This window comes from Copadichromis virginalis, linkage group LG16 (assembly GCF_057382275.1).
Source record: "Copadichromis virginalis isolate Kocher_CV1m ecotype Utaka linkage group LG16, C_Virginalis_male_GT1.1, whole genome shotgun sequence".
NCBI classification, from domain to species: domain Eukaryota; kingdom Metazoa; phylum Chordata; class Actinopteri; order Cichliformes; family Cichlidae; genus Copadichromis; species Copadichromis virginalis.
In genome coordinates this window covers 37,410,883-37,424,771 of record NC_140633.1, presented here as the reverse complement: position 1 = coordinate 37,424,771, position 13,889 = coordinate 37,410,883, and the positions used below count along the sequence as shown (strand labels likewise).

Genomic DNA, 13,889 nt, shown 5'->3' with positions numbered 1-13,889 from the left:
TCAAGGCCAAACGCCACAACACGCCAATAAAAACTGCGTTTCGTTTCACAGGAAACAAAAGTGAAACTAGTTCAGAGCAGCCGGCCTGTGAAGATGGCCGGCGTACACTCCTATCCTCTGCTCGTTGAGCTCGAAGAAACCAAAATACCCAGATTAAAAATCAAGTTAGTGAAATACTTTCAAAGTAAGAAATCTAACGGTGGTGGCGAGTGTGAGGTGGAGTATGAAAATGGCAGCAGGACGGCGATGGTGCGCTTCCGGAGAGAGGAGGGTAAGTTTGTCACAATAACGTCATGCTTGCTTTATTTAAGCAGCTACAATATTACTTATTATCAACGGAGTTATGTGGTGACATGTGTTTGTGCTGTGTCACAGATCAGAGAAACGTTCTGGCCAAAGAGTCGCATCAGATCAGTTTGGAAAAAGGCGTTTTGAAGCTGACGGTCCGCTTACCCACGGAAGAGAAATCATCACGGGTGCGAAAAGTTTGTCATGAATCATTTATCAACAACTGTTCTCTTCTGTGTACCTCAAATCTGTTCTTATATTGACGATGCTATTTATGAGATAAGGTTTCACTGTTGATAGTGCGCCGTGAAACCTGCGCGCCTCTAATTTCTGTCAGACCCTCCTGTTCTCAAAAGGAACTGCGAGAATATTCAATTATTCCTCAGCTTTGTGGGACCCTTGAGCCCCTCTACAGACTCCAAATTATCATTCAGTTCCATTGAAATCTGACCATGTTTATCTTTTACTGGAAGTCATGTGACTTTATAAAGCCAAAGCTGTGCTGCACACTGCTTCTCTTCCTGCCGTGCGGATATTGTAAAAGTCAAACTCACTGCTCGGAAAGCATTACTGGGTGCGGTTTTCCTGACAAAGCTGACAATGAATTTGTTTGCATGAATTACTTTTTGGACCAGCAAATATTTATGGCGCTTTCACACACACACACACACACACACACACACACACACACACACACACACACACACACACACACACACACACACAAATGTGACTAACGTGTATTTTTTGTATTTTCTTTATACAGGAAACTCTGTCTGATGAAGATAAGAAGAAATGTAAGTACTGAGTGAGCAGAACTGTGTTTATATGAAGCGCCTTGAGGCGACTTTTGTTGTGATTTGGCGCTATATAAATAAAATTGAATTGAATTGAAAATTTATAACCACTAGTCTAAAAGATCAGGAAGTCCTTTCACTTGTCCACCCCTATAGTTTATCTACTTTTAGTATACACCACTGTCCACTTTATTAGGTGCACCTTGTTAGTATCCTATTGGACCCAAATTCTGACCCTAACATACAAATATCATCAGATTAATCAGACATTGCTACACTTTCAAAAAAAAAATATTGTCCAGCTTTGGTGAGTCTGTATGAACTGTGGCCTCAGTTTTCTGTTCTTAGCTGACAGGAATGGAGAACAGTGTTGGTCTTCTGCTGTTGCAGCCCAGCTGCTTCAGTCTGTGACATGTTGTGTTTTTCAGCATCCCTCAGTTATAACAAGTCGTCTGACCATTATCCTCTGATGGCTGAGATCACCGAGCCATTGCTGCCCCACAGAACTGCTGCTCACTGCATATTTTCTCTTTTTTGACCATTCTCTATAAACCCTAGAGGTGGCTGTGTGGGAAAGCCCCAGAGCTTCTGAAATATTCTGATCCGCCCACCTAAACACCAACAACCACAATATATACTAGAAAATCTCTAGATTACACTCAGCAGGCTAACTGTGCCAATGTTAGCTATTACTGCAATACTTTGTACATCTTTGCTTTGAGCCATTGCATGCTTTACTGATGGCTAAAGTTAGCGCCATTTGAAATCATTTAGTATCGTAGGTAAAGTAATTTCACAAGCTAGCATTTCTACTTGGTTATGATTTTACGACTGATGACTTTCACAAACAACATTCTGTTTTCCAGCTAGTTGTTAACTTAACACTTCACAAATCTAGCAGTGTTACTTTGTGACACTGGAAAAGCTGAGTTAACACAACAGCCCTGGGCGTCTGATTAATCAAGTGATCTCATCCACTCGATGCAGGTTGTCTCAGGTAGTTTTCTCAGACATTCACTTTTTTTTCAGATGAGTAGCAACTCCCCACCACCAAACACAATTTGGAACTAATCAGTGTTTGTATTGTATTACACGTCCAGCATTTCCTATTTGGCTTGCCTTTCATTTATACTGTTTTAGTTGAGTTATTATTTGAAGTTAAATATTTGTATTTAACTGATGAATTCAATACGTGTGAGACCATGGAAAGTACCTCAGGTTCTGTGACCCTTTCTGAACTGTATTTGCTAGATAGCTTGTGATTTGTCTGTCTAGCTAGCATTAGTAAGAAGAAAACAAAACAAAGAAAAAATGAATCTGTGAATCAAAAATTAGACAAGCTGACAAGCTTTATGTGATAAAACTGCCTCTCTCTCAATAAAATATCCAAAGCTTCATGCTGTTTTAACATAGTGTGCTTTACACTTCAAGACTGGTAGGATACACTAGATGTCTCCTAGACATTACGTCAATAAGACCATACAAAGTCTGATTATTTTTTTAAGTCGATATTAATGATTATTCTTATTTTAATTAATTTATTGATTAGTGTGAAGCAATAGCTGTGAGTGAAACACCAAAATAAGTAATTAAAATATAAGTGTTTTAAGTCTTGTATATGTACTTGTAAAAAGTATATGTTTGTTACACTTGGCCACATTTGTCTTTAACAGCAGATGTTGCTGCAGACAAACAGGCGAGTGCTGATAAAAGCAACCCGACAGTTCAAACAGAAACAGAAGGCGGAGACGATGATACAGCAGATGAAGAGCCATGTTCCACCTCGGCCGTTTTAGGGAATATTCTTGATAATACCAACCAGGAGTTCTTGGAGATGCTGGTGGAAAACATCACTAAGTCTCATGACTTCACTTTGGAATTCTTTCCTGACATCTCCTCTGCTGTGGTGACTTTCCAGAGTGGAGAAGGTACCCATTTCAGAATGAAAAGTTCTTATTTATGATATGATAATATAAAGTTTAACCGGCCGTTTGATGCTGAAATCTGTATTGCATAACCAGGTCCAACACTCATTAACATAAAACAACATAAAAATATGCCACAAATGTAATAAAGGAATTTTCCAGGACAATGTGGCCATTTTATTTTCCTAAGTTAGAATGACAAAGTTTTCTAGCGCACTAATGCACAGGATAGCAAAGCAACACAGACTACTGGTAGTGTAATGTACCTTGCTAATTATAAATGTGCTGATACTTCATTCTGAAAAATGGGTGTACTCATTATTAAATCAACAAAGAAGATTTATCCTGCAGAATTGTTTTATTAAAAATGCCTTAAACCGTTTTTTAATCTCTATTTCACAGAAAATGCTAATTTTGTGGCAAAATGCCCCCAAAACAAAATGTTCACCAAGAAGGGATTTTCTGTTCAACCTCTCGAAGTCACAAAGCAAGTTCTAGTTGACGACATTCTACACTTCAGTGAAGAAGTTCTTCAGCTTTATTTTGAAAATGAAGGTGGGGATGTGGAAGAGGTCTTCCTTAATGAAGCGGAACAGTCTGCTGTCATCACATTTAAAGATCATCGAGGTAATTTATTTACACTACACTGTATGTTCCTGCAAACCTACAGTAATAACTTGTGAATAATAATATACAGTATGTTACATTCTTTTTTCCAGCTGTTCAAAAAATCTTCAAGAAGAAGCATTCCATAAAAAAGGAAGAAATCAGAGTTTATCCTTTTTATAAAACTCTGGGAGTGGCCCTCTACGGCAAAGACAAACCTGCACTAAAACTTCCCGCTGCCATCTCAGAGCCCATTGACAGTGCTGTCCTCACATACCTAGCTCAAAATAAATCAGCAGCAGAGACCATTTGCAGTGAAATGGACAAACACTTCTGCATCGTAAACCTCGGCCAAACCACTGTGACCTTGAGTCCTGTATCTTCTTTACTAAAGCAAAAGGATGCCAAAGCCATCCTCAAAGTATGGACTGATACTGTGAAGTCAGCGTTTGCACAATCTGTGTCAAAGTTCAAATCTGTGAAGTTCTGTCCAGATTCAGATGCATTGAAAGAGTCTGAGAAAAAGATCAGAGAGATGCTACTGAATGAAAATGTGATTGTAGTACCTGATAAAGACAGAGGTGCTTTATCAGTGGCTGGTCCTGTTAGTGATGTCAACAGACTGGAGAAATCTCTTTCTGAAATTATTAACAAGATTGCAAAAACGATCCACAGGGACAAATCAAGTAAAACCGAAGAGATCAAAGTGTCACCATCAGTTTTTCATCTCCTGTGTCAGAATGGCCTCATGGACAAACTTCTACTTGTGTATCCAGAACTCAAATTGGCACCAGAGAGTCCTAATCTGAAAATAACTGGTTTAGGGGAAGAGATTAATGCAGCAAGCAAAGTTATATTTGATGCAGTACTTGCATTAAAACGACAGAATCTGGAAGTAGATAAAGATGTGCTTGAACTGTTGAAGGATGAGCAACAAGAGGAGCTTACAGATGCTCTCCTCACATCTCATCAAATAAACGCAGCATTTGAAATCAGTGGAAACAGGGTGCAGCTCCTTGCTGTGTCTGACACAGATCTGTCTCATGCTCAGGATCATCTAGGACAGCTGTTAACAACTCAGTACATTAATGTTGAAGACAGTAATGTCCTGAAGAAGCCAGAGTGGCAGCAGCTGGTCAGTCACTTAGAGCAGGCTAACAGTAAGCCATGCAGAACTCGAATCAACACAACTGCTCAACAAGTCGTGGTGTCAGGCTACAAGGATAGTGCCATAAAGGTTCAGCATCAGCTTGGTGACTTCTTAACACAGAACGCTCACATTGAAGAAACTGTTGTGGTCAAAGCTAATGCTGTCGTTGAATACTTGAAACATTTCAACACATCTTGGATGGAGAAAGTGAAAGACAAGGTGAGAGTGTCCTACAGAAATGAGGCCATCTGTCTGAGTGGATCCAGAGTGAATGTGACACATTGCAAGACTGTGGTTGAAGGTGCCGTCTCTGCTGTAGTCTTTGACAGTCTGAATGTCTTCAAACCTGGAGTGAAGAAGCTCTTCCAGGAGAATGAAGCTTATTTTTCCACAATCAAAAATAAAACTGGTTGCCTGGTTCAACTAGTTGATAAGCCAGGTGGTGGACAAGACAACCTTAAACAAGTACCAACACCTTTATACCAACTTATGACACCTGAAGGAGTAGAAATCGCTGTTTCCAAGGCAGATATGTGCAGTTACCCAATGCAGGCAGTTGTCAATCCATCTAATCAAGACTTGAAACACAGAACTGGTCTTGCAGCAGCACTTTTGAAGGCTGCCGGCCCTCAGTTACAAGATGAATGTGACAAAGCATTTAAAAACAAGGGTCAGCTCAAGCCAGGAGACTGTGTCATAACAAATGCAAGAGGAAATCTTTGTTGCAAAAAAGTCATCCATGTTGTGGGACCCAAGTTTGAAAAAGATAAACATGAAAAAGCTTTGGCTCAGTTGAAAAAAGCTGTTAAAGGAAGTTTAGAACTTGCTGAGGCCCACGGATGCGTCTCAGTAGCTCTTCCATCTATTGGCAGAGGAATGCGCTGCTTTCCCCTCAAGCAGTGTGAACTCACCATTGTTAAAGCAGTGAAGGAGTATTGTGATGAGAACTATGATGACATCATCTTGCAGAAGATCCATTTTGTGAACAATGATGACATTGCTGTTCAGGATATGGTGGCTGCTGTCAGGCAGGAGTTTGGAAACCTCAGTGACTCTCATTCTCAACAAACTCCTCATCTCACTGCTCCCACACAACCAGTATCACAGCCTGCTGGATCTGACCTGTACTTAAATCATGTGCAGACCAAAGAAGGCGTGGACATCGTTCTTAAAAAGGGAAAAATAGAGTTTGCCACGGTAATTCAGATTTGTACTGTTATACCCAATTAAGCAAATAGTTACTTTGTCTGTTTCAGACAGGAACACAATGTGCAAGACTATTTAGCATTAACTATTAACACAGCTATAAAGTCTCTTGATGTTTATTTAATCTTTGGGTTTGAGCTTCTTTTGTTCTTTTTATGTTTTGAGGTGTTTTTATATTGTTAGACATGATAAATATGTACTCATATTTATAAAACTTTGGGTTTTTTTTAGACGGAAGTGATTGTGAACACTGTATCTTCGGACCTTAATCTGGACAGATTTGCAGTTTCCAAAGCCATCTTGCGCGCAGCTGGACCCAAACTTCAGCAGTTAATAAATGCACAGGGTGCTACTGGAAATGTTGGTGAGATCATTGTTACTGAGGGCTGCCAACTAAAAAGCAAAAAAGTTTTTCATACAATTGCACCTCACTGGGATAATGGACAAGGCACATCTGAAAAGGTGATGAACCTCACAGTATAAGGTTAAAGAACCTGTTTGATCTAACTTTGATGGTCAATGTCATATTTTTAATTAAATGTCTTTAAACAGATAGTATTTATTCTTTGTCTTTCAGACTTTGAGGGGAATCTTTAAGGACTGCTTGGACAAGGCAGAAAGTAATAATCTAACCTCCATATCCTTATCAGCCATTGGCACTGGAAAAATGGGTTTTCCTAAAGATCTTGTAGCCTCTTTGATGTTGGACAATATTTTAGAGTTTTGCAAAAAGAAACACCCCAAGCATCTGAAGAAGGTTGTGATCGTACTTTACCCCAGTGATACACAAACTATCCAGGTAAGAAAAAATCACAAGCTTTGAAGCAACAACAATTCAGTGCTAAGCAGAAAAGTTTTTGAGCATTTTCCACCAGTGAAAGCTGCAAAGCTGTTATTGAACTTCAGTTTTGGTGTAATAATTGAATGTTTCAGTCAATAAAATCTCTCTTCTTTTCTGTCTGCAGGCTTTCAGTGATGAATTTCAGAAGAAGTTTCCCAGTGCTTCAAGTGGTTCAACAATTTCTACACAAAGTGAAGGCAGGCAACACTGTTTGTAGAGAGTAAAAAAAAAGTTGTCAGAAAAGTAAATACTCAAGTAAAGTACAGATACCTGAAGATTCAACATATGTATAGTAACCATGTATTTGTACTTTACTACTTCCCACCTCTGCTAAAAACTATATATTTTCTAAGAACTATAACATAACGCTGTTAAAAACATTTTGTACATTTGTAGTAACTGTTGAAATATACTATATTTTTTCCATATGCTAACTGACAATTATATCAGTATTCAAAATTTAGAAAGTGTACTATTGTAGTTCTTTTTTGCTGTTAATTAGTTCTTTTTATCAATTTCCAGGAGGCCCCTTCTCTAAAATCATCTCAACCTCAGACATGCACGAGACTAAAATGGGCAATGTGACTATACAGGTAGTAACAGGAGACATAACCAAGGAGACCGCTGATGTCGTTGTCAACTCCTCCAATGAAAACTTTACTCTTAAGACAGGTTAGTCATAGCATGAATGACAGTATTTGAGCTGTGCAAAACATTAATGGTGGTTTCTCATTGTTTTTTTCTGCTTTTAAACTAAATGTAAATATTTAGGTGCTGTATAGAGAATAATATTACATCAAAAGTCTTTGTATAAAGAACAGTCCACCCACAGTAATAATGATCCTTTAGATTATATGTATGTATTCAGTAGTGATGTAACATTTGCCTCCTCCAGGAGTGTCTAAAGCTATTCTAGAAGCAGCTGGTCCGGCTGTTGAAGTGGAATGCCGCAACCTTGGTAAGAAATCACTTATAATTTTATGATGCTATAACTCAGAAACATTGGCTACAATATAACAGTCTTGTTTTCCCAATAATAACTTGGAAGCTAAGTATTAGCACAAGACTGTCAAGAAAGAAGTATGCCCTTGTACATACTTACATAATTATTAAGGTTCTTTAACATCTCCCAACTTTGCTTTTAGGTGCTGAGCCCAACCAGGGCATGATATTGACAAGCCCTGGTAACCTGAAGTGTAAAAAGATCCTCCACTTGATTGGACAGACAGACCCAGTAAAAATCAACAAGACTGTGAAAGATGCACTCCAGATATGTGTGAAAAGCTCTTTTGCCTCTGTATCGTTTCCTGCCATTGGGACAGGTGAGATTTAGAAAGCGTTTTGTCACTGACAGGTCACATATCCAAATGCTACATTTATAAAGGCCTTCTTAGCACATAGGGTGCTGAATAATCCTCTAATGTCATCGGGTTAAGCAGTTTTCCTAAATGCATGACATGTTGCCCACTTACTATATTGACTTGCTCACGAGAGGGTATTGTATACCTCAATATAGTATACCTTTCATTGCATTTCTTGTCTTAATTTGCAGGCAACCTGTGTTTAGAAAAAAGTTAACATCGAGAAAGTCTATGGAGAAAATTTTGTGTGACCCCTGACAATTTAGATTCATGGTCACACTGATATTTTTGTTTTTACAATAATTTATTATTTTACTGTCTATGTTGTTCATCCCAGCAGTCTTTAATGTATGATTACTTTTTTTGTTTGTTTATTTTTTGTTTTGTTTTTAGGTCAAGGCAATGTAAAAGCAAGACTGGTGGCTGATGCCATGTTGGATGCAGTGACTGATGTGTTGAGCCAAAACACCTCCAGCCCCCTGACTACAGTTCGCATAGTTATTTTCCAGAAACCTATGCTTAAAGACTTCCACAGCAGTATGCAACAGAGGGAAGCTGCTGATCCCGATTCTAAGGATAAAGCAGGGTGGAGCTGGCTCAATAAAGTCAAATGTAAATACACAGAGCAAAGTAATTTTTGGTTTCACATTCCTATATCTTTAATCAGTTTCAAATGTTAAGTTCTCATGTTGTTTTTGAAATTTGTTCTTTCAGCATTCTTTATTGGTGGAAGTCCTGAAAAACAAAGGACAGAAAAAGATTTTGTCATTGACAGTCTGAAAGTGGAGGCTACTTGCTTCCACATTTGTGGTGACACACAAGCCAACGTTGACTGGGCTAAGAAATGGATAAATGACAAGATATCCCAAGAATATCACAGCATGGAAATTGGAGACAATGCCATCCATAGTTTCTCTGATGCAGATCGACAGAAAATTGTTGACATGCAGAAGACCATGGACATCAGCATAAGGACTGTGAGCAATAAGCCCAAAGCCACAATCACTATTGAAGGACTCAGCAGGGATGTGCTCAAAGCTAACACTGAAATCTATAAAATGATGAGCAGGGTGAGAGACGAGGAGGAACTAAACAGGAAAGTGGAGCTGGCCAGCGCTGCGGCAGACTGGCAGTATCAGCAGTCTGGGTTCCAGTTTCAGAGTTTTGATGAAATGACCAACTTCTACCTCGAGGAAGCACTGCAACAAAATTTACAAACTGTAAACGTTACAGTCAAGGGTCAAGATTACACTGTCACCATGCCAAAAGGACCTGCCACTGACAGCCAGGGAAATATCCTGGAGATAAAGAGAATTGACAAGCGAAAAGGTATTTTAATGATAGAAAGAGATTCAACCCTGTCAAAGTAGTAATAAGAGATCAGAAATCTGTTAGTATTTGAAATTTAGCATGATTTTTCTTACTAGTAGATATTTCAGTGCTTTCACTACTGAAAGCCTCTGCTCAAGAGCTAAAAAACTGAATTTGTTTATTTTGTGACTAGATGATCTTCCTGAGCACTGGGATCTCATGCAACCTAACGTCACCAGTCAGGCTTTCCCATTACAAGCTGGGACACAGGAGTATGATGAAATTCAGAACCTGTTCAAGACCTCGTGCAACAAAACCATCATCAAGGTAACATGAAATTAATATTTTTTAAAAACATTTTAGGCAAATACATTTTCTGTGCTTTATATTCGGAACATAAATTCAAAATTACTATTACTATTACTAATTAATACTTTTTTTCAGATCGAGAGGATCCAAAACCCTGGATTGTGGAACAGTCTACAGGTTAAGAAGCGTGACATGGAAGTGAGAAATGGTCACCAGAACAATGAGAAACGTCTTTTCCATGGCACCTCCAAAGCCACTGTGCCAATTATTAATGATCGCGGTTTCAACAGGAGCTACGCAGGATTGAATGGTGAGGCGTTCGTGGCCATTTTTTTTGCTTTTGTCAGAGAGCTGATAATAGAGACATGGTGGGAAATGGGGATGCTGCTCCTAAAGATATATTTTAATTAGGGACATAGAAGCAAGCCAACCCATATGGAAAAGAAATAGTAAAAACATATATGATTTACTCATGAAAGTGGCCACTTTCTCATTACTTTCATATATTTTTTTAGTAAGTATACAAAACATACAAGTTTCATTATATAATTTTTCAAGGGATCTTATATGTGTTTTCACTCTTGTACGCCTTTCATACAAGTTTCATACAAGACAGATAAAAACTTTATAAGATTTATATATATCTTTTCCATATGGGAAGAGGTCCCAGAAGGTTGGAAAATTAAAGAAAGAAAGAAGAAAATCAAAACAATGTTAATGCTAACTGAAAACATTATTAGTTTAAATTAAATATAGTTTTACATGCTTATTTGTTATTATATTTTTAAGAGCTGCAGGCTACAACACACCTTCAAAGTCAGCTTTAGTTCACATATAGAAAGCAATGTACTGTTAACCTTCTGCTGTGTTGTCATAACTAGGGCTGGGTATCGTCACTGATTTCTAGAATAGATTAGATTCCAATTCACAAGGTCCTGAATCGATTCGATCCACGATTCGATTCGATTACATTTGAATCTGGGAAATTTTGCCTCAGACAGTCAGAAATATTATAATTGTGATCACGTATCAGTACATATCCATATTTTTATATCTATAAAAAGAAAGCTGAAACTTGTGTGACTTTATCAAAGGTGTGAGCATCACAGCAGAGGCCTTTGTGTCAAAGTAACTGAGGATAAAACAAAGAAAAACATGAAGGCAATTTTCCTGGCCTGGGATTTTATAGCAGATGACTTTAAAAATATTCTGCAGTAGATCAAAAACAAAAGAAAACCATTAATGAACGTATGAACATTACGTGATGCTGCTGAAGTGAAGCAAAGTTACAGAGACACAGCTAAGCATTTTGCAATTTTGCATAATTTTAAAAAGTTTAAATTTGTTCAGTATTGAACAGCAGAAATGAGGCTTTATTTTCGGAAGTAAGTAAAAGGGAAAAAAAACACCAGCGCCCAACAGCGCTGTAAACAACGGCAGACTTGTGCGTAATAAGCAAGCGAATAATGTAGAAAACAGAGTTTTAGATGGGAAACTGTTCTTGACATACACTTAGAGAGAGAACGCGCTGTGCATGAAGTATGATTTTAGCGTGCTGGAAGCAAAACAGCAAAAGTCAGAGGGAATTCATGACAATATTCATGTGAATCGAAATGTGAAGCGTAGTTTGGATCTTCTTTTGCTGCTGGTTCAGTCAATATTGTTTGGAGAGAGATAAAACCTGCAGCTTCAGAATCCAGCGCAAAAAGGACGCACCGAAACATCAGAACCAGTGAGCTGTCAGCTTTCCGCCCCGACCGTGTCCGTGCCGTCGGGTGAGAAAGGCGACATCTCACTGAGATGTCCACGCTTTGTGTTTACGTCTTTGTGCAGAATAAATTTATATATAAAAATCGATTAAGGATTTTAATGAATCGATTCACCATCCAAGCTAGAATAGATTTTAATCGATAGATCAATAAGCAAAACTCACCCCTAGTCATAACCATACAGAACAATTAAGTCAACATAGACCAATGCAGGACATTTGTTCTATGACCAATAATAATAAAAGAAAATATGTCACAGAACTTTTTCATTGACTTTCTGCTGCTCTTCCACTTTCAGCTACATGCTACGGCAAGGGCACGTATTTTGCTGTCAATGCTAGCTACTCTGCTCATGACACCTACTCCAAGCCAAGTCCAAATGGGGAGAAGTTTATGTACGTCTGCCGAGTTCTGACTGGTGACTTCACTCTTGGACAACAAGGCATGATTGTACCACCAGCGAAAGGCACCGTCTCCACTGACCTGTACGACAGTGTTGTGGACAAAAACCCCAATCCCACCATGTTTGTTGTCTTCCATGACACTCAGGCTTATCCTGAGTATTTGATTACATTTAACTAATGCAGCCAACGAGGAAGATCATAAATCATAACTTGATATTACCTATTGTGCTTATTTTTAGCTCGATATTTTTATTCTTGGACTGTACTCAAGCGGCTTTGCACAATTCACAGTTCCAAATAATCCTTCTATAGTGGGCTTATTGCAGCCCCTCAGTTCACCCTCTTCCTGAAACACCCCTTTTCTCCCTTGGCTTCTGTGCCCAAAGTCAGAAAGATGTGCATGACATTATTATATTAAGCAAACAGATTGGCACTGACACAATAAAGACTCACACGTAGAACAAACTGGAGGAATCAGCCTTCACAGCAGTCTTTAGCCTGAATTTTGGTTCAGGGATTATTTGTACACATGGTGTCTATTAAAATACCCACCCATGATCAATTAGCCTTTGATAGGCCTACCATACGGCAAAGCAAGAGTCCTGACAGCACAGCTCCTGGGAGCACTGGGAAACTCAAACCCCTACACCACAGTAACGCTGTGGTTCATTGAATTTACTTTTTTCTTTTGTTCAAACTTCTATTCAGTGTTTTAGTTATTTTCTTTGAGCAAATGCCTTTCAACTACATTCATGTTGCAAGAGAAAACCAATCAAACCAAACAAATATTATACAATCAAACCAATCACAGATGCACTCGTTACACATTCTAAGATTTATTCAAGCATGGATTGTGGGAAAACTAGAAGTTTTTGAAAAAATCCAATTCCTTTTAGCATTTTATCTTGTCAATCAATAAAACAGAAGTGTGGTGAATGCAAATTTTGATTTGTTTTGTTTTTATACAACTTTTAGAATTGTTTGAAATTCATCATATCAGTGGCATTTTCTGTTTTTTTTTTTTTTTTTTTTTTTTTACCAGAATAAAGGTCTGTTTGCGGATACTTGTTTAAGTCTTTTATTGACATGCTAAGGTTTCGTGTATTCAAAGATGCGCAATCTCACGAGTCTGTAAAAATGAAAGTAGAAGGATAGATAGGTACACCTTTTAATCTTCTTTTTCCTTTAGAACTGGCCTAGTTCTTTATGGCATAGATTCAACAAAGTGCTGAAAACATTCCTCTGAATTTTGACATGACAGTATTGCACAGTTGCTGCACATTTGTCAGTTGCATATTCACAATGACAACCTCCCGTTCTACTACATGCCAAACATGCTCTGTTGGATGGAATTTACTTCATAATGAGAGGTAGAAGCCACAATAACATTTTCCAGAAGCCAGCAAAAGCCACAGACACAGACAGACTTAGGAGACCCAGACCATTCGCAACCCTCTAGAGTGCTGAAGGCCTGCGGCAGACATTCTGATGACAACTGTGTGCCCACCCCAGCAGTCACACCTCTCCAGCCCCAAGGAGCTCCCAGATACCTGCAGCTCCTCTGTTGTTGTTCATCCTTCTTGCTCTAATAGACTGTATTCTGTGTTTAGATGCCACTGGCGGTATTGTCAAAAGCTCTTTAATTGTTTTATGTTTATTTTAGCAGCAGTAGTCTTCATACTGACAAAGAACACTAAAGATGGGATGTTTGCTTTGAGAATGTTAATGGAGAAGTATTGAGAAGGTCAGAAAGTTGAGGTTTTCAGGTTTTAACTTTAAATTTTGTTTTTTTGAGTCATAAGTTTAGAAAAAAAATTTGGATGCTCAAGCACCCCTAAATTTTATCATAGTACCCTAAAATAACTATAAGTATATAGTTCAAATTTGCTAACTTGTCTATCAGAGATGGTAAACGTTAGCAT

At 38.4% G+C, this 13,889-nt stretch overlaps 1 protein-coding gene across 1 annotated transcript; it reads left to right on the top strand.

Moving 5' to 3' along the window:
* The first annotated feature begins 83 nt into the window (after positions 1–83).
* parp14rs1 (poly(ADP-ribose) polymerase family member 14-related sequence 1) lies at positions 84–13,029 on the top strand. The gene is made up of 17 exons (XM_085434666.1): positions 84–271; positions 376–476; positions 1,055–1,085; positions 2,759–3,013; positions 3,413–3,637; positions 3,730–5,963; positions 6,204–6,434; positions 6,550–6,771; positions 6,938–7,010; positions 7,336–7,485; positions 7,709–7,771; positions 7,959–8,135; positions 8,568–8,786; positions 8,889–9,503; positions 9,679–9,812; positions 9,930–10,104; positions 11,862–13,029. Exons 1-17 carry the CDS (start codon positions 94–96, stop codon positions 12,143–12,145), a joined length of 5,367 nt encoding a protein of 1,788 aa, XP_085290792.1. The 5' UTR covers positions 84–93; the 3' UTR covers positions 12,146–13,029.
* Positions 13,030–13,889: the final 860 nt, after the last annotated feature.

Bases quoted from the DNA above. Each gene is read 5' to 3' on its own strand.
- parp14rs1 (XM_085434666.1), top strand. From the start codon at position 94: ATGGCCGGCGTACACTCCTATCCTCTGCTCGTTGAGCTCGAAGAAACC. The intron at 272-375 runs GTAAGTTTGTCA...GCTGTGTCACAG, and splicing joins GCGCTTCCGGAGAGAGGAGG to ATCAGAGAAACGTTCTGGCC. The intron at 9,813-9,929 runs GTAACATGAAAT...ACTTTTTTTCAG, and splicing joins GCAACAAAACCATCATCAAG to ATCGAGAGGATCCAAAACCC.